Source organism: Borostomias antarcticus (genome assembly GCF_949987555.1).
Source record: "Borostomias antarcticus genome assembly, chromosome: 30".
NCBI classification, from domain to species: Eukaryota; Metazoa; Chordata; class Actinopteri; order Stomiiformes; family Stomiidae; genus Borostomias; species Borostomias antarcticus.
The window spans coordinates 4,147,707-4,167,706 of NC_140263.1; the positions used below are offsets into that span (position 1 = coordinate 4,147,707).

At 50.8% G+C, this 20,000-nt stretch overlaps 3 protein-coding genes across 3 annotated transcripts in view; 2 read left to right on the forward strand and 1 right to left on the reverse strand.

The window, feature by feature from the left end:
- LOC311327029 (very low-density lipoprotein receptor-like) overlaps positions 1-5,763 on the forward strand; it is a 23,907-nt gene extending 18,144 nt beyond the window's left edge. Inside the window, exons 14-18 of the mRNA XM_084460038.1 lie at positions 1-44; positions 1,504-1,704; positions 4,352-4,453; positions 4,586-4,755; positions 5,429-5,763. The exon at positions 1-44 is cut by the window's left edge and continues 98 nt beyond it. Coding sequence (XP_084316164.1) covers positions 1-44; positions 1,504-1,704; positions 4,352-4,453; positions 4,586-4,755; positions 5,429-5,464 — 553 coding nt within the window. The 3' untranslated portion in view covers positions 5,465-5,763. The remainder of the gene's footprint in view (positions 45-1,503; positions 1,705-4,351; positions 4,454-4,585; positions 4,756-5,428) is intronic.
- Positions 5,764-8,796: 3,033 nt separating this feature from the next.
- On the forward strand, positions 8,797-11,860 carry LOC311327123 (potassium voltage-gated channel subfamily V member 2-like; the record flags this gene model as incomplete). Its single annotated transcript, XM_084460150.1, has 4 exons — positions 8,797-9,280; positions 10,075-10,784; positions 11,017-11,142; positions 11,600-11,860. 4 exons carry the CDS (start codon positions 8,797-8,799, stop codon positions 11,858-11,860), a joined length of 1,581 nt encoding a protein of 526 aa, XP_084316276.1.
- A 2,739-nt stretch (positions 11,861-14,599) lies between these two features.
- The window catches only part of pum3 (pumilio RNA-binding family member 3), an 11,169-nt gene continuing 5,768 nt past the window's right edge, over positions 14,600-20,000 (reverse strand). The window contains exons 8-17 of the mRNA XM_084460032.1: positions 19,667-19,841; positions 19,363-19,466; positions 18,923-19,100; positions 18,497-18,550; positions 18,292-18,372; positions 17,323-17,465; positions 16,546-16,768; positions 16,356-16,443; positions 15,647-15,737; positions 14,600-15,219 (exon numbers count right to left, since the gene is read on the reverse strand). Of these exons, the coding sequence (XP_084316158.1) occupies positions 15,090-15,219; positions 15,647-15,737; positions 16,356-16,443; positions 16,546-16,768; positions 17,323-17,465; positions 18,292-18,372; positions 18,497-18,550; positions 18,923-19,100; positions 19,363-19,466; positions 19,667-19,841 (1,267 nt within the window). The 3' untranslated portion in view covers positions 14,600-15,089. The remainder of the gene's footprint in view (positions 15,220-15,646; positions 15,738-16,355; positions 16,444-16,545; positions 16,769-17,322; positions 17,466-18,291; positions 18,373-18,496; positions 18,551-18,922; positions 19,101-19,362; positions 19,467-19,666; positions 19,842-20,000) is intronic.

Consider the following 20,000-nt stretch of genomic DNA (forward strand, 5'->3'; position numbering starts at 1 on the left):
GCCGCAGGACATCATCGTCTACCACGAGCTCATCCAGCTGTCCGGTACGGCCGCGCCGGACCCCCCTCTGGAGCAGGAGCAGTAGGGGGGCCGTCAAACTCAGCCTGCAATCTGAGAAATGGCGGCCCCCAATTCGCCTTACTCACCCGGCAGCCATATTGGTCAGTCTGGGGTGTGGATGCGGAAGTGCCCGTTGACTTCAATGTTAAAGGTTCGCTGTAAAAACACGACTTCAAGAACCAAAATAGTCCAAATAACAGACTGATACACTATCGGGGTTACAAACTCATCATTACCAGACTCTGTTTTTCACTGCCGTTGTTTTTGCGTTTGGAAATACATGGAATGAGCCATAGTTAGCCGTCAGCTGCATTCACTCCCATGTATTTCCAAACGCGAAAACAACGGCAGTGAAAAACAATCGGAGTCTGGTAATGATGAGTTTGTAACACCGATAGTGTATTCAGTCTGTTGTTTTGACTATTTTGGTTCTTGAAGTGGTGTTTTTACAGTGAACTTTTAACATTGAAGTCAACGGGCACTTCCGCATCCGCACCCCTCATTACGTCAGGCTGACCAATATGGCAGCTGAGGTGAATAAGGCGAATTAGGAGTTACAGTTAACAAGTATACTGTCAGCCTTGGTGTATTAGTTGCTTCCAGGCCCTTGCCCCCCCCCCCCCCCCCCCCCACACACACACACTCCAGGTTCATGCCTGTTTTGTCGACGGAGAGATTTGGCGTGGCGAGGAATGCGCGAGCGGAGACGATCAAGGGCGCTTAGTTCCACAAACACAAGATAGTAGATGCACATTCTTTTCTATGCAGGCAACAAGAAAACCAGTTTCAACTGACCAAACAACACAGTCTGTTAAAGTCCAACCAAGGTCTAATAACGCCGAATTTCTGGGGCGTTTACCACAAACCCTTCCAACCGTGCAAATGGAGATATTTATACAGGGTTTAGGGGTTTTGGAGGGGTTTTGAGATCGAGAGCAAACTGACAACTAGCAACTAGCGCTAGCATGCTAATAGCATAAGAGATTGTGCTCTTTAAAGTCGCACTGAAACGGACGTTTGAGATCATCTAACTTCCGTAGTTTGACATATTTCCGACGCAAACAAGCTATGAGGGTGGGACATATGTTTAGAGGAATTTGATTGGAACATTGACAAGTGGACGGGTTTTAAGAACTTTAGACAGATTCGATAGAAGGATAGCGTTGATTGACGGGTGGATGTCGTGAGATTATTGGCCTAAAATCGAAGGTACCTGTTGTCGTCATTGCACGTGACCTACCGTTTTCCAGGAAGTAAGAAATTCTATACTTTGATATAAGATTACAACAAAAGTAGAATTTTGTAATTTTTTTGGCATACATCGTTGAATAGGTGAACACTGTGACCAATTATGTGAACCAAAATGGGACAGAATGCTTTTTTCATTTCAGTGCGACTTTAATGTTGTTGTTCATATCCTGGCTCGTCTTCGACCGCCCGCAGGTACCAACTGGTGCAGTGAGAAGGGGGAGAACGGCGGCTGCAGCTACATGTGCCTCCCCGCGCCGCAGATCAACAAACACTCGCCCAAATTCACCTGTCTGTGTCCCCAGGACCAGGAGCTGGCCGCCGATGGCCTCCGCTGCAGGCCAGGTCAGACACGCCACGGTGCCGGGCACTCGGGGGTTAAACTGAGACGAAACTGTGACAGTCGAGGTTCAAATGACCGTTGAGGGTTAAACTATGACTTTATGAGGTGAAATTGTGACAGTTGAAGGTTATAACTGACGTGTCATGATACCGTTTTTTCTTCCTGTCCTTGATCGTCTGCTCTGCTGTGGCCTGTTGTCTTCCTCCCTTTCCGGCTGGTCTCCTTCTCCCGCTGGTCTCTCCTCCTCTCGTCCCGCTTTGTCGGCCCCGCCGGTCTCTCCCGCTGGTCTCTATGTGCCCCGTCTCCCCTAACTCGCTCCCCTCGTGTTTAGAAGTCTACAGACGGCACCGGGGTTGTTCAGTATTCAGTCAGGAGATGAATACTGAATGCTTCTACTCTTAGCTGTGGAGCCAGACAGCTCTGGGTTGGGGGGGGGGGTTTGGGGAGCAGGGGGGTCCCTGGGGGCCATTGTGGGTTTCAGGCTTTTTTTTTTAAGTGAGCAGGAGTTTGAAGCCAAGCTGGGAGAGGGGCAGAGGTGGGTGGAATTAATCCATCTGTCTTTATCCCCCAGCCCCCGGGCCGGCTGGCTGGCTACGAGCAGGGCGCCCTTTATGTTTGAGGGTGGTGGGGGGGCGGGGCTGGGGGCGGGGCTTCCTGAGGTGGGTTAATCTGTCTGGGGGCCAGGGAGTCCTCCTGAGCAGCTGTGCTCTGGGTTTAATGATCACGAACCGACATACGTTTCAGTCATGTCTGTCAGACTCTTTCATCATATCCTCTCCTCCCTCTTCACCTGTCTTCTCATCAATCATCGCCATCGTAGCCCCTCGTTAGCAGACCTGATCGCTGTGGTATCTACTCCTCAGTCAGCTAGCTGTGGTATCTCCTCTAGTCAGCTAGCTGTGGTATCTCCTCTAGTCAGCTAGCTGTGGTATCTCCTCTAGTCAGCTAGCTGTGGTATCTCCTCTAGTCAGCTAGCTGTGGTATCTCCTCTAGTCAGCTAGCTGTGGTATCTACCCCTCAGTCAGCTAGCTGTGGTATCTCCTCTAGTCAGCTAGCTGTGGTATCTCCTCTAGTCAGCTAGCTGTGGTATCTCCTCTAGTCAGCTAGCTGTGGTATCTCCTCTAGTCAGCTAGCTGTGGTATCTCCTCTAGTCAGCTAGCTGTGGTATCTACCCCTCAGTCAGCTAGCTGTGGTATCTCTACTCAGCTGTGTTATCTCCTTCTCTAGTCAGCTAGCTGTGGTATCTCCTCTAGTCAGCTAGCTGTGGTATCTACCCCTCAGTCAGCTAGCTGTGGTATCCCTGGCTTGAGCAGAGTGCTGTGGCTGCCGTCTGTGTCTGTCTGTGTCTGTCTCTCTCTGTCTGTCTGGCAGGGTGCTGGGGCTGCTCTTCTGTCTGTCTGTCTGTCTGTCTGTCTGTCTGTCTGTCTCTCTGTCTCTCTGTCTCTCTGTCTCTCTGTCTCTCTGTCTCTCTGTCTGTCTGTCTCTGTGTCTGTCTGTCTCTGTGTCTGTCTGGCAGGGTGCTGGGGCTGCTCTTCTGTCTGTCTGTCTGCTTGGTTTGGCTTCCAGAAAGTCTGAGTTAGATTGAGCAACTTTGCCAAAGATTTTTTTGTTGTTGTTGTTTTTTTATGACAGTTCCCACGCCCCCTTCCTCAAAGGACGCTGGAAAAGCGCTGATACTCCCGCCCCCAGGTAATGACATCACCTGCCCGCCTGCCTCCCGCCTTTTAACCAGGGTTTCTGCTGGTAGTTGTAGTCTTTTTAACCAGGGTTTGCACTGCTATTTGTAGTCTTTTAACCAGCGTGTGTACTGGTAGTTGTAGTCTTTTAACCAGTGTGTATTGCTAGTTGTAGTCTTTTAACCAGTGTGTGTACTGGTAGTTGTAGTCTTTTAACCAGTGTGTGTACTGCTAGTTGTAGTCTTTAACCAGGGTTTGTACTGCTAGTTGTAGTCTTTTAACCAGCGTGTGTACTGGTAGTTGTAGTCTTTTAACCAGGGTGTGTACTGGTAGTTGTAGTCTTTTAACCAGGGTTTCTACTGCTACTTGTAGTCTTTTAACCAGGGTTTGTACTGCTAGTTGTAGTCTTTTAACCAGGGTTTGTACTGGTAGTTGTAGTCTTTTAACCAGGGTTTCTACTGCTACTTGTAGTCTTTTAACCAGGGTTTGCACTGCTAGTTGTAGTATTTTAACCAGGGTTTGGACTGCTAGTTGTAGTCTTTTAACCAGGGTTTGGATCGTAGTTGTAGTCTTTTAACCAGCTAACACTTGGAAGCAGAGCTCAGTTCAGTCTGGGCCTTGAGGATCAGTGCGGTGTTGGTCCAGACTGTTGAGGTTCAGTGTGGTGTTGATCCAGACTGTTGAGGTTCAGGGCCCTTGACCGAGCCCCAGCAGGGGGGCAGTGCCGGGCAGTAGGATGCCCCAGAGCGGAGTTGGGTGCCAGGGTAGGGTGAGGCTGCCAGTCCCAGTTGGCAGACTGGTGGAAGCATCCATCTTGAACAACCAATCAATGTTCCTCCCTCCATTCACCTGCTGTTTACCAGTCATGTCACTCTCTCTCTCTCTCTCTCTCTCTCTCTCTCTCTCTCTCTCTCTCTCTGCTGCCATCTCTCAACATCCTCAACCATCAGGACATCGGTGTGTTATCTCCCGTGTTAGGGTGGTGTGTATAGACGTGTGTGTGTGTGTGTGTGTGTGTTGTAACTCTCGCCGTGTTGTTCTGCAGAGGCCAACGTGAGCGCATCCATTCATGAAGTCGACTCCACAGCTAGAGGATCAGCTGCTGCCTGGGCCATCCTGCCTGTCTGTGAGTGTATACACACACACACACACACACACACACACACACACACACACACACGGGTTCGGAGACGTCGGCGTGCGGTGATCCTATAACGACACGTTTTCTTCGTCTGGCTCCTCCCCCTCTCCCCGGTAGTGGTGCTCGCCATGGCGGTGGGCGGAGCCTACCTGATGTGGAGGAACTGGCAGCTGAGGAACCAGAAGACGATGAATTTCGACAACCCGGTCTACCTGAAGACCACAGAAGAAGACCTGAGCATTGACATCACCCGGCATGGCGCCAACGTAGGACACACCTACCCTGCAGTGAGTAGCCAATCAGCTCCCAGCTCCAACATGACCGTTACAGTAGTCTGAGATTACAGGAGTGTGACAGATTATAGGAGTGTTATTGAGATTACAGGAGTGTGACTGAGATTACTGGAGTGTTACTGTGATTACAGTAGTCTGAGATTACAGGAGTGTGACAGATTACAGGAGTGTGACAGATTACAGGAGTGTGACAGAGATTACAGGAGTGTGACAGAGATTACAGGAGTGTGACTGAGATTACAGGAGTGTGACAGATTACAGGAGTGTGACAGAGATTACAGGAGTGTGACAGAGATTACAGGAGTGTGACTGAGATTACAAGAGTGTGACTGGGATTACAGGAGTGTGACTGGGATTACAGGAGTGTGACTGGGATTACAGGAGTGTGACTGGGATTACAGGAGTGTGACTGGGATTACAGGAGTGTGACTGAGATTACAGGAGTGTGACTGAGATTACAGGAGTGTGATTTGGTGAACTGGTAATCCCTTAATGTCCCGCTCCCCTCTAAACAATTGATCCTGTACCTTCAACACATCAGCCAATCCCCTGCATCCCCCATTACAGGCAGACCTCCCAAGCCGCTAATTAAATTTTAATAAATTAATTCTCTATCTATTGTATGTGAATTAGCAGTCTCATTCTCTCCCTCCCTCCTTCTCTCTAGATCTCGGTGGTCAACACAGATGATGACCTCTCCTAACCCACTTCTCAACACTCTGTTTCCGTGCCAACGGCTTTTTCCCTGGCGGAGCTAACGACCACAAGCCTTTTGAAGTGCATTACCTTGTTGTTGTTTATCAGGGGCGCGGGGACTCCATTACGTGTGCGAATATGCTAATGAGCCATGTCTGACTCGCACACCAAGTATGTCCAAAGTGTCAGCGGGATTATGGGGTGTGTGGCCTCTCTAATCCCTCCCCCTTCCTCTGTCGCCCAATCACGGGTCAACGATTCTCGTCTGGCCTCGTATTGAGGTCGTAGGTCATCGTGGTTTCTAAGCGATGCGGGGGTGTGCATATTAACGAGAAGCAAATTTAGACGGTGATGTCTTTAAGATGTTTTAGACAGTGCTGTCTTTAAGATGTACATTACTTCCTTTTTTTTCCTAATCAGCATTACCTCCAGAAAAGCCTCCTTCTAAAGCTGAGCTCTGTGCGGGGAATGTGGTGGCACACGCGTTTGTAAACATTGTATATAACCCCTCCCCCTAATCCTCCACCCCCCACAGCCACCAGAATCAGGACTCTGATGCACTTTGACCCCTCGCTACTCCTGTAAATAAGATTGTATACATTTGACTGAAATCAATTTTTGCTATGGTTGGGCATAGTATCTGGGTAGAGGAAGATGTATTTAAAAAAACAAACAAAACAACACTGAATTTGTTAAACTATTTTGTATGTTTGTGTGCCGTTGCTGTGAACTTTTATAGCCTTGTACAGGGGGACTCAGAAGCTCTGTATTGTGAAGACGACACCGATTTACAATCACTTCAAATAAAACGACACCCACACCGGCTGTGACTCTTTGACCTGGAAGTGGTTTGTTCAGACCTGCTGTGACCCTTTGACCTGGAAGTGGTTTGTTCAGACCTGCTGTGACCCTTTGACCTGGAAGTGATTTGTTCAGACCTGCTGTGACCCTTTGACCTGGAAGTGGTTTGTCCAGACCCGCTGTGACCCTTTGACCTGGAAGTGGTTTGTTCTGACCTGCTGTGACCCTTTGACCTGGAAGTGGTTTGCCAGAGGTCTAGATTGTTACGGTGGTAGAGACAGGGGGCAGTATAGCTTCAGTTGTGACAAACAGGAAGTCATACTGCTTTGCAGTAATCCTTAAAAAAGGAAGGTTGACACACACACACACACACACACACTTTCTCCACTAACACCCATGGACATCAGCCCTGAGAGATGTGTGCAATGTTTCCAAGAACGTAATCCGTTGGGAACCAACCAACTGGTTTAATCCATCTGCATATAGTTCTGATGGTGACCTGGATTTATCACTACAACACAGAGATCATCACCAGAGGCTCGCCTCCTTCCTCCCCCTCTCTCGCCCTCTCTCCCATGACGGTGGCGCTGCCAGCGGGATTATGGTTCTATATAAAGCACCAGGGCTTTGAATCGCAGAACCTCTGCATGTCAGTCTGAATAGACCGTATGATGGAGTTAGGGGGCACAGATGGAAGCTGAAACCATCTCATAAATCCACATTCTACACAGGGAGCCAACGGGAAGCTCGAATTCCATAGAAAGAGCCCCCGGGACTGTCATGGGGCCAAGTGAGTGATGGTTCCTGTTCCATGTTCCTTGTTTTACACGGTTCCCCGCACTGCAGAACCTACCAGACAGTCTTGTCAGAACACTGGAGAAATAGTTTTAAAGGAGAATGCTCGTTTTTGACAACCTGGACCTTATTTACAGCATGTTATAAGACGTTTGACTCACCGAGATCACTTTGGTGTAATTCGGAGGCCTGTAGAAGAAATGTAAAATCCAGCGCGAGCCAGTATATCCATGTAATGGCGGCGGACGGGGCACTGAGAATGCAGCTTCTAAAAAATCTATTTTCTGCCGCGAAACGGTTGTTTTCATCAATCTGTCTTTATGAATCACTAGTTGTGCTTAGCAAGTGAGGAAGCTATTTCGTTTCTAAAGATCATATTACAGAGGCGTGTGAAAAACCACAACAGGCCTACGCTCTATGTAAGCACAACTATCGTTATATGCAAAAACAACCAGTAGAGGGCGTAGTTTACCCTCTGGCTCCCTATTACCCGAAATGTCTGGCAAATGAAAGTGGATCAACTTGAAGTGCCTAGTCTCTCTTTCATAGGTCTGCTTTTTTTGAGGATTGAGCATCCAGTTGTTAAAAGACTTAAAACTATTGTGAGTTGAGCACATTTTAGCTCATTTTTCATTTGCCTGAAACAATTCAAATAATAGTAAAGAGTTAATTGTGAGGGGTGTGTTTGAGGGGCGTGTGTGTGTGTGTGTGTGTGTGTGTGTGTGTACTCCAGATAGAACCACACAATAGAATAGGGTTAGGGAGATGTAGCAGACAGGAGGCGGAGTTTGAGTGGAGAACCACAATATGTTTAATGAGCAGAAAGACAAAGAGGTCCGAGTCTGGAACCATCTTCACTCATCTCCTTTTATCTGCAGGTCGGAGGAAGGGTACGGTACACAAGATGCAGAAACAGACAGATGACAGCTGTAGGCGTCAGTCCAAATGTCCAATAATTGTCAGGAGGAATAAGGGATGGATAGAGAGAGAGAGAGCAGAGAGAGAGGGAGGAGAGGACAGAGAGAGGGGGAGAGAGGGAGAAAGTGGTGAGAAAGAGATGGAGGGAGGGAGGGAGGGAGAGAAGGGGAGAGAGAGGGAGGAGAGGACAGAGAGAGAGGGAGGGAGGGAGAGAAGGGGAGATAGGGGGGAAGGGAGGGAGAGAGATGGAGGGAGGGAGAGAAGGGGAGAGAGGGGAAGGGAGGGAGAGAGATGGAGGGAGGGAGAGAAGGGGAGAGAGGGGAAGGGAGGGAGAGAGATGGAGGGAGGGAGAGAAGGGGAGAGAGGGAGGAGAGGACAGAGAGAGGGGGAGAGGGAGGGAGGGAGAGAAGGGGAGAGAGGGGGGAAGGGAGGGAGAGAGGGGGAGAGAGGGGGGAAGGGAGGGAGGGAGATAGATGGAGGGAGGGAGAGAGGGGGAGAGAGGGGGGAAGGGAGGGAGGGAGATAGATGGAGGGAGGGAGAGAGGGGGAGAGAGGGGGGAAGGGAGGGAGATAGATGGAGGGAGAGAGAGGGGAAGAGGATGATAGAATATAAAACGTTAAGCAGCCAGATCCTCTTAGAAAGCAACATTAGCCGGCGTTATCTCTCCACTCAGCGGTGTGTGTGTGTGTGTGTGTGTGTGTGTGTGTGTGTGTGCGCGACAACCAGCTAGGGGTTATCAGATGGGTACTTCCTCTCTGGCAGTGAGCCGTGGCGGGCGGACAAGACACACACACACACTCACACACACCCGAACACACGACGACCATGCCACAGCTGAAGACCAGGCGCCAGCGCCTCTTCCCAAACGACGTGGTCAGCCTCCCCACGGGGGAGCTGGACCCGCCGGGCCGCCTGACGCTCCCGATGACGGCGTGGACCAGCGCTCCGGAGATCAACCGGGACGTCGACGACGTATCCACCGAGGACGAGGACGAGCTGGAGGACGACGTCGTCCACGCCGCCGCCTCGCCATCCTGGCCGCTCGGCTCCTCCTCCTCCTCCTCCTCCTCCAGGAGCGGCGTGCTGAACATCAACGTGGGCGGGAAGGTGTACCAGATCTCCCACAGCGCGGCCGCCAGGTACCCCAGGACACGCATCGGCCGGCTGGCCACCTGCCTGGACCACAGCAGGAGGCTGGACCTGTGTGACGATTACACGGTCCACAACAACGAGTTCTTCTTTGACAGGGACCCCGACATCTTCCACAACATCTTCCACTTCTACAGGACTGGGGTGCTATGGATTAAAGGTAGGATGGAGGGAGGGAGGGAGGGATGGGTGGAGGGAGGGAGGGAGGGAGGGAGGGAGGGAGGGGCGGATGGATGGGTGGAGGGAGGGAGGGAGGGAGGGAGGGAGGGAGGGAGGGAGGGAGGGAGGGATGGATGGATGGATGGATGGATGGATGGGAGGGAGGGAGGGAGGGAGGGAGGGAGGGATGGGTGGATGGTGGATGGATGGGTGGGTGGAGGGAGGGAGGGAGGGTGGGTGGATGGATGGGTGGATGGATGGATGGGTGGATGGATGGATGGGTGGATGGATGGATGGATGGATGGGTGGATGGATGGGTGGATGGACTGATGGATTGTTACAGTAGCAGTACACAGGGACAAAGGACAAGGACAAACAAATACACAATGAAGAACAGGAGATGTACCAAAGCAGATTAAAATAAATACAAGGTTTATATATATACTATAATATTTGTGAAGGGCAGATGATGAGATGTGGTTGATTGATTGGTTGATTGGTTGATTGATTGCTTGATTGCTTGATTGCTTGATTGCTTGATTGCTTGATTGCTTGATTGCTTGATTGATTGCTTGCTTGATTGATTGATTGATTGATTGATTGATTTACTGGTTGGTTGATTGATTGATTGATCATAGTGTCAGGCACCATCAAAGGTACCCATCCCAGATGGGCTTACAAGACACTCCAAACAATTTTTTAACCTGTTAAGAAGATGCTGAATCTGTATCAGAATAATTCTGATTCTGATCAACAATATCCTCTGACCTTGACCCCTTGACCCCTCACCCCCAGACGAGCTGTGCCCTCGTAACTTCCTGGAGGAGATCAGTTACTGGGGCGTCCGGATCCGTAGCAGCCCCCGCTGCTGCCGCGTCTCGTTCGAGGAGCGCCAGGACGAGCTGTCCGAGCGTCTGAAGATCCAGCGGCAGCTCGAGGAGGAGGTGGAGACGGAGGAGAACGCCGAGCTCTTCCTCGGCATGGCGTTCGGCCGCCAGCGCCGCGTCCTCTGGAACCTGATGGAGAAGCCCTTCTCCTCCGTGCCCGCCAAGCTCATGGCGGTGGCGTCCAGCTTCTTCGTGCTGGTGTCGCTGGTCGCCATGTCGCTGAACACCGTGGCGGAGATGCAGTACCGGACGCCGGCGGGCCGGCCCAGCGGGCGGAGCCACGGCGAGCACGTGGAGACCCTCTGCATCGCGTTCTTCACCGTGGAGTACCTCCTCCGCCTGGTCTCCACGCCCGACCTGCGGCGCTTTCGTCGCAGCGTCCTGAACGCCGTGGACCTCATGGCCATCCTGCCGCTCTACCTCCAGCTGCTCCTGGAGAGCCTGGAGACGGAGGAGCAGCGGCGCCACGGCGACAGCGAGACGGTGGGCCGCGTGGGGAAGCTGGGACAGGTGCTGCGCATCATGAGGCTCATGAGGATCTTCAGGATCCTGAAGCTGGCGAGACACTCCACCGGACTGAGGGCGTTCGGCTTCACGCTGAGACAGTGTTACCAGCAGGTGAGGAGGAGGAGGAGGGAGGAGGGGGAGGAGGAGGAGAGGAGGAGGAGGAGGAGGAGGAGAGGAGGAGGAGGGAGGGATGAGAGGAGAATGGAGGAGAGAAGAGATTGGAAGTTGTCAGGCTTCAGAGGAAGTGCAACCAACCATAACAAAAAACAATACAGAATACATACTGTATGTGACTGATTCTGTTGTTGTTTGTTGTTGTTGTTGTTGTTGTGGTGGTGATCAGGTGCGATGCCTGTTCCTGTTCATCGCCATGGGGATCTTTATCTTCTCAGCGATGGTTTACACCGTGGAGCACGACGTCCCCGACACCAACTTCACCTCCATCCCTCACGCATGGTGGTGGGCTGCGGTGAGACACCTGACCTCTGACCCTAAACCCAGCTCTACCTCTGACCCTAAACCCAGCTCAACCTCTGACCCTGACCCTAAACCCAGCTCCACCTGTGACCTCTGACCCTAAACCCAGCTCAACCTCTGACCCTGACCCTAAACCCAGCTCAACCTCTGACCCTGACCCTAAACCCAGCTCGACCCCTGACCCTAAACTCAGCTCAACCTTTGACCTCTGACCCTAAACCCAGCTCAACTTCTAACCTCTGACCCTAAACTCAGCTCAACCTTTGACCCCTGACCCTAAATCCAGCTCAACCTCTGACCCGACCCTAAACCCAGCTCAACCTCTGACCCTAAACCCAGCTCAACCCCTGACCCTAAACCCAGCTCAACCTCTGACCCTAAACCCAGCTCAACCTCTGACCCTGGTTGACCCCAGACATACAGCATACTGATGTCCCCCCCTATCCCAGGTGAGCATCTCGACGGTGGGCTACGGGGACGTGTTCCCAGAGACCCACCTGGGGCGTCTGCTGACCGCCGCCTGCATCTCCTACGGCATCATCCTGAACGGCATGCCCATCTCCATCCTCTACAACAAGTTCTCCCACTACTACGCCAAGCTGAGGGCCAGCGAGTCCAGCTCCCAGCTGAGGGCCCGGGGGAAGATCCGCTTGACCCAGAGGGCCCTCCGCAGGCTGGGGGACTGCTGCCAGGAGACTGACCAGTACTGACCAGCACTGACCAATACTGACCAGATACTGACCAGTACTGACCAGATACTGACCAGATACTGACCAACGTGGAGCGACATGGAGGCAATCAGCCATGAAATATTTCACTACATGTGTAATGAATCTATAATATATGAAAGTTTCACTTTTTGAATTAAATCACGGAAAATAATGAACTTTCCACAATATTCAAATTTTCTGAGATACTCCTGTACATATATAACATCTCATTAATCAATTCTTGAAAATCTTGCTATTATCTTGATATTATCCTTATCTGCCTCGACGATGATCATTAAAACGGTTCTTCAATGTTACCAGAGGCTGCTATGATCATTAAAACGGTTCTTCAATGTTACCAGAGGCTGCTGGAGTTCATGGTGTAGAAGAATTTCTACAAGAGGAGATATTTTACATTTATTTCACTCCTTTGTGTCGATACTTGAAACAAAAATATGAACCATCTTCGTTCTTTGTTTATTCCACACACACCATCCACCCCTGAGCTACCTGCCCTGCGAGTGTGTGTGTGTGTGTGTGTGTGTGTCGTCAAGCGTGACACGTAATCCACAGGACAGCCACACGTTGGAGTTGAAGATTGAACAGCTGGATGAGTTGAAGGGCAGGTCATACATGTACGGGCCTCTGTGGAGGATTGCATGTTCTAAAGAGGATTGGTGAATATGGAGGCAGCTTGTTTCTTGCGTTTGTTTCTGTGACCGGTGGATTAGACAGACAGGGTCACTTCTCCTGTCCACCCGTCCGATTCTGTCCTCCACAGGCTGCCCAACGTCCCTGTCCTGTCCTGTCCTGGTCTGTCCACTAGTGACTCTGATACCAGACTCTTTCATTGACCGCTCACTGAACGTAGGAAAATCAGTTTTCAATAATGTAATAATACGAATTTGAACAGTAGATCTGTGTTTTCTACAGGCAAGCGAGGTGTGAAGACTTAGTGTGCTAGGGTAGTTGAGGACTAGCGTGTCCAGAGACTGTTAGTGTGCTAGGGTAGTTGACTAGTGTGTTCAAAGACTGTTAGTGTGCTAGGGTAGTTGAGGACTAGCGTGTCCAGAGACTGTTAGTGTGCTAGGGTAGTTGAGGACTAGCGTGTCCAGAGACTGTTAGTGTGCTAGGATAGTTGACTAGTGTGTTCAAAGACTGTTAGTGTGCTAGGGTAGTTGACTAGTGTGTTCAGACTAAGTGTGCTAGGGTAGTTGAGGACTAGTGTGTTCAGACTAAGTGTGCTAGGGTAGTTGACTAGTGTGTTCAAAGACTGTTAGTGTGCTAGGGTAGTTGACTAGTGTGTTCAGACTGTTAGTGTGCTAGGGTAGTTGAGGACTAGTGTGTTCAGACTAAGTGTGCTAGGGTAGTTGAGGACTAGCGTGTCCAGAGACTGTTAGTGTGCTAGGGTAGTTGACTAGCATGTTGAGACTGTTAGTGTGCTAGGGTAGTTGACTAGTGTGTTCAGACTGTTAGTGTGCTAGGGTAGTTGAGGACTAGCGTGTCCAGAGACTGTTAGTGTGCTAGGGTAGTTGAGGACTAGCGTGTCCAGAGACTTGTTAGTGTGCTAGGAGTAATTGAGAAGTAGTTTCTAGATGTGCTCTAGTGAAGCGTTCTGTCTAGACCAGGTTGACCTGTTCCTCCCAGGGGGGGGGGGGGGCGTAGTGACCCTGCTGACCAGAGCAGAGGAGGAGAGAGGGGGGGGGGGGGTAGCGTAGTGACCCTGCTGACCAGAGCAGAGGAGGAGAGGGGGGGGGGGGCGTAGTGACCCTGCTGACCAGAGCAGAGGAGGAGAGGGGGGGGGGGGGGGGTGAGAAGGGGGCTTCTCCAGAGAGTAAAGCTGATCTGGACATCTGGATAGAGAGCATGGGGAGGACAGATGGGACTCATACCAGCCAGGAAGGTCAGTCCTGTGGATTAATCCACCAGTGTGTGTGTGTGTGTGTGTGTGTGTGTGTGTGTGTGTGTTTACTCAGAAACACCCTCAGGACGATGTAGGTAGAAGGTCCTGACTCAGACTGACTGTTGAAGCATGCAACGACATTCCTTACTAACCATTCCTCATTTCTAAACGTGTCGGTAAGCTATCAATTATTAAAGTAAAAAAAATTCTTATACTTTATTACACCTGCTTTATACTTTCAAAAACCTGCTTTATACTTTCAACTAGAGCTTTTAATTCCCATGATACGCATTCACTCTTTCAAAGCAGAATGTAGCTTTTATCTCGGCACTCTAAACCTCACAGTTGTCAACTGGCATCTCTTAGAACGTGAATCTCAACGTTCCCGTTCTCTCAAGCCATGTTTCCATCCACACGTTTTATGCGAATTAAGTTATATCGAATTAAAAATGCCTTATGGAAACGGTAAAATTCGATTAAAAATCATGAAAATCGACAAAAGGTTTGTACTGTCGATCTCATCGGATTTTCTCTTGTTCGATAAAAGTCTTTTGTGATAAAAGCTTTATCCGATTTAAAGCTCTAGATGGAAACGCATGTTCACCGGCTTTATTCACATTCATATTTTTAGCGACCCTCACACAATTCGATTGACAAGTGGATGGAAACATGGCTTCAGACTCGAAGGTGCGACCAGGAAAGACACACCGATCCGTGTACAAACCAAAGATCTTTTATTGTTTAATACAAGTGGGTAGACAGCCAGCCAGTATAGCGCAACACGTTCATAGCATCAGTTACAAAATCTTACAAAAAAAAAATCTCCCTGCCCCAGAATAAGTCCGTTTCCGTTACATTTCAATATTTCCACCAGAAACCTCATATCAGCAGATTACTTCCGGGAGTGGAGAGCGAGCTTCCGGCTGTGGTGAGATCTACCGACGCTCGCTGAGAGAGACCAGTCATCGGCAGACCGGTCGGTAGCCTGGGTGGACGTCAGTTAAGCTGGGTCAGTTAAGCTGTGTCCACACGCAGATGAGATCGCTTTAGAAGAAAGTTTCGATTGTTGTTTTGAACGCTGACGGTTCTAAAAACAGAGTTTATGAGATTCGAACGTGTCAAATCTTCTGGGAAGACTCGCGGCGAGGCGGACATTTTGAAAACTAGCGTCTCGTTCCGGCTGTTGTGTTTGAACCCGGCTTTAGACGTACATCCTGCACGGAAAGGTGTGTGTGTGTGTGTGTGTGTGTTGGGATGGTAAGGGACAGTATTTGATGTCATTTTTAGCGGGTTTTTAATCGTACATCTCATATAGAACTATGGTCACTATGCAGCGAGCTTCTCCAGAAGGACCTCCACTCCTTTACTGTTCTTGATCTTCTGGAGGTCGGAGACGATGACCTTTAACTCCGCCTTGACCTCCGCGGCGACCCCTTCGTCTGCGCTGCGCAGGAGGCTGGTGGGGAGAGAGAGAGAGAGAGAGAGACACATGTTGATTAATATTCCTATAAGAGAGAAGGAACAATTACAACTGGGTTTTGACCTACAGTCATGTCCGACTACATGCTAATCTATCAACGTCATCTCTACATGCTAATGTCTGAGAGAGAGAGCAGGGAGAGAGAGCAGAGAGAGCAGAGAGAGAAAGAAAGAGCAGAGAGAGAGAGAGCAGAGAGAGGGCAGAGAGAGAACAGAGACAGAGCGAGAGAAGAGAGAACAGATACAGATAGAGAGAGCAGAGAGAGAGAGAGGAGAGACAGATGGAGAGCTATACAACAACTGTGGCTCTTGTACTATTGTGCTATTGTAGTTTGTGTGTGTGTGTGTGTGCGTGTGTGTGTCTCTGTGTTTTCGTCTGTGTGTGTGTGTGTGTGTGCGCCTACCAGCAGAGCACCAGGGCCCCTCTGTTGACCTGAACCCAGGTCTTCAGCTTGTCCAGCCCCACCGTGTCCAGCAGGACTCTGGAGAAACGCTCTGGGGACAGGAGACAAGTTACACAGAGTAGACACACAGTAGAGACACAGTAGACACACAGCAGAAACAGAGTAGACACACAGTAGAGACACAGTAGACACACAGCAGAAACAGAGTAGACACACAGTAGAGAGGGTAGACGCACAGTAGAGAGACTAGACACAGTAGAGAGAGTAGAGACACTAGAGATAGAGTAGAGAGATAGTAGACACACAGAGTAGAGAGACAGTAGAGAGAGTAGAGACACTAGAGAGATAGTAGAGACAGTAGACACACAGATAGAGTAGAGAAAGAGTACAGTAGACACACAGATAGAGTAGAGAAAGAGTAGACAGTAGACACACAGATAGAGAGACAGTAGACAGAGAGACAGTAGACACACAGAGTAGAGAGACAGAAGAGACGGTAGATACACAGATAGAGACAGGAGACAAGTTAGACAGAGTAGACACACAGTATAGACAGTAGACACACAGTAGAGAGACTAGACACAGTAGAGAGAGTAGAGACACTAGAGATAGAGTAGAGAGACAGTAGACACAGATAGAGAGACAGTAGACAGAGAGACAGTAGACACACAGATAGAGTAGAGAGACAGTACAGACAAAGTAGACCTACCTTCCCTCCCAGCCTCCGCCATCTTGGCGTCCTGTTCTATGAGCCACTTCAGGACCAGGTGACCTGCCGGGTGTTCACACATGTGCAGCTGCAACAGAGGACACACACCATCATCATCATCATCATCACACACACACACACACACACACACACACACAGTCGTCGCCACACACCCCCACCCACCACCCACCTGTCCGTCCGTCCCCCCGGGGGTGAAGGGTCGCGTGGCGAGCTCGGCCACGGCGCGCATGGCGGGCAGCAGGTCCCCCGCCGCCGAGCCCAGGATGTCGCTCACCACCACGCTGGTGGCGTTGTCCGTCACCATGGAGACGGCGTTGTCACACAGGTACTGGAGCAGCGGGGGGGACACGGTCTCCAGGAGCTCCTTACGACGCAGCGAGACGTCCTTCTTACTGTCTCGCACACACACACACACACACACGGGCACACACACACACACACACACACGATCATATCCCTTTATCTGACGCAGAGCAGCTTAACTGTTCATTACACACAGACAAGGCCAGCTCTTCAACCAATCATATCCCTCCATCTCCCTATCTGGGATCACAGCCCTCTGTCTGTCTCTGTCTCTCTGTCTTTCTGTGTCTGTCCATCTGTCTGCCATCCGTCTTCCGTGGCGACAGTCTGTGTGTCTCTCACCTGTCTGTGTGTGTCTCACCTGTCTGTCTGTGTCTCACCTGTCTGTGTCTCACCTGTCTGTCTGTGTCTCACCTGTCTGTGTCTCACCTGTCTATCTGTGTGTCTCACCTGTCTGTCTGTGTGTCTCACCTGTGTGTGTGTGTGTGTCTCACCCGTGTGTGTGTGTGTGTCTCACCTGTGTATGTCACCTGTCTGTGTGTGTGTGTGTGTGTGTGTGTCTCACCTGTGTGTGTGTGTGTGTGTGTGTGTGTGTGTGTGTGTGTGTGTCTCACCTGTGTGTGTGTGTGTGTGTGTGTCTCACCTGTGTGCGTTGCCGTCGCCCCTCTGCAGCACCTGGATCATCTCAGGTAGCAGGTGGGCTCGGTCCCGCGGGCTCAGCAGGTACAGAAGAACCTTCCTGCCGTACTTATTACTGATGATGTCATCCAGGGACGCCAGGATCTCCTGCAGAGGGGAGGAGGGAGAGCAGACACAGGAAGTAAAACAGAGCGACAGGAAATGAGAGAGGACGACAGGAAATGAGAGAGGACGACAGGAAATGAGAGAGGACGACAGGAAATGAGAGAGAATGACAGGAAATGAGAGAGAACGACAGGAAATGAGAGAACGACAGGAAATGAGAGAACAGGAAATGAGAGAGAACAGGAAATAAGAGAAAACGACAGGAAATGAGAGAACGACAGGAAATGAGAGCGAACGACAGGAAATGAGAGCGAATGACAGGAAATGAGGGAATGACAGGAAATGAGAGAGAACGACAGGAAATGAGAGAGAACGACAGGAAATGAGAGAGAACGACAGGAAATGAGAGCGAATGACAGGAAATGAGAGAGGACGACAGGAAATGAGAGAGAATGACAGGAAATGAGAGAGCGACAGGAAATGAGAGAGCGACAGGAAATGAGAGAGAACGACAGGAAATGAGAACAGGAAATGAGAGAGAACGACAGGAAGAGAGAACAGGAAATGAGAGAGAACGACAGGAAATGAGAACAGGAAATGAGAGAGAACGACAGGAAGAGAGAACAGGAAATGAGAGAGAGCGACAGGAAATGAGGGAACGACAGGAAATGAGAGAACGACAGGAAATGAGAGAGAACGACAGGAAATGAGAGAACGACAGGAAATAAGAGAGAACGACAGGAAATGAGAGAGAACGACAGCAGAACACTGAACAGCTCCAGACTGGGGGCTGAGGAGCAGCGTTTGGTTCTTATAGGAGGAGCAGTGTTTGGGTTCTGATGTGTGTGGAACACTAGGAAGGACCTACTGAGAGGACGGCCTGCTTGACCAGCTTGGTGTCGTCCACGCTGTCGAACACGGCCAGCAGCGCCAGGTGACCGAACTCCCCCTGGAGGGCAGAACACACGGAGGCTTCACCAACCACGGGATTCACACACACACACACACACACGCACACACACACACACGCACACACACACAGAGCGAGCGGCGTCTCGTTAGACCACGCTTACCGTCGCAAACTTCACCATGTACGTCTTCATGGTTTTGATGATGACTTTTCTGTCCTGAAACGCAGAACAGAGACGCGTCACTCCACGATGTCCATCTCTCTGGACGTCCATCTTGAGACAGACACGTCAATCCACCGTGTCCATCTCTCTGGACGTCCATCTTGAGACAGACACGTCACTCCACCGTGTCCATCTCTCTGGACGTCCAAGTTGAGACAGACACGTCACTCCACCGTGTCCATCTCTCTGGACGTCCACGTTGAGACAGACGCGTCACTCCACCGTGTCCATCTCTCTGGACGTCCATCTTGAGTTTAGCACAACAGGCATCTAGAGCTCCCTCCCTCCCTCCCTCCCTCCCTGTGTGTGTGTGTGTGTGTGTGTGTGTGTGTGTGTGTGTGTGTGTGTGTGTGTGTGTGTGCCTACCTTGGGCGTCCCGTGCCAGAGGCAGTGCATGGCGACCCTGGCGCCGTCGTGTGTGTAGGCCATGTACACCACCGACTCCCGGATGGACTCGATCATCTCCGTCCTCAGCTTGGACGGGCACAGCTGGAAGAAGTCCAGGAACACCTTGTGGACCAGAGAGTGTTTCACCACCGCTTCCCTGGGGACAGGACACACACGTCAGAGGGGTGTGTGTGTGTGTGTGTGTGTGTGTGTTCTGTAAGTGTGTGTGCGTGTGTTCAGTGTGTGTATGTGTGTTCCGTAAGTGTGTGTTCAGTGTGTGTGTGTTCCGTAAGTGTGTGTGTGTGTGTTCAGTGTGTGTCTGTGTTCAGTGCGTGTGTGTGTGTGTGTGTGTTCCGTAAGTGTGCGCGAATGTGTTCAGTGTGTGTGTGTGCGTGTGTTCAGTGTGTGTGTGTCCTTACTTCTGTGCCATGGGTGTGAGGATCTGTTTCATCTCCTCCATGATGCTGTTCAGCTTGGCTGGGAAGGTCTCCAGAACCTTCTCCAGCGTGGGACACTCTGCCGACTGACACACACACACACACACACACACACACACACACGCACACGCACACACACACAGTAAGTACATGCTTCAACCAGTTCAAGTGTGCGTCTATGGGGGGTGGGAAGTGCCACGTGTTGCAGGTGTCTGTGTGTGTGTGTGTAGGTGTAGGTGTGTGTGTGTGTGTGAGTGTAGGTGTGTGTGTGTGTGTGTGTCCCCACCCTGCAGACGGTGAAGGTGTTCCCGTAGATCTCCTCCACTAGCATGAGTCTCTGCGCGAGGACGGCCTTGTCGTTGTAGGCGTACTCCACCAACGTGGACGCCGTCGAGTGGCGCAACATCTGGATCACGTTCCCTCGGAACGACTGGATCACACCCTGCACCTGCTCCTTGTTGCTGCGGGACGGACACACACACACACACACACAGATTAGTGTTGAGTGGAATCACACATCATGGGTTTATGGTGTCCCATCACCTCAGGGGCGGCTGTAGCTCAGTTGGTAGAGCGGGTCGTTCAGTGATAGAAGGGTCAGCGGTTCGAATCCCAGCTCT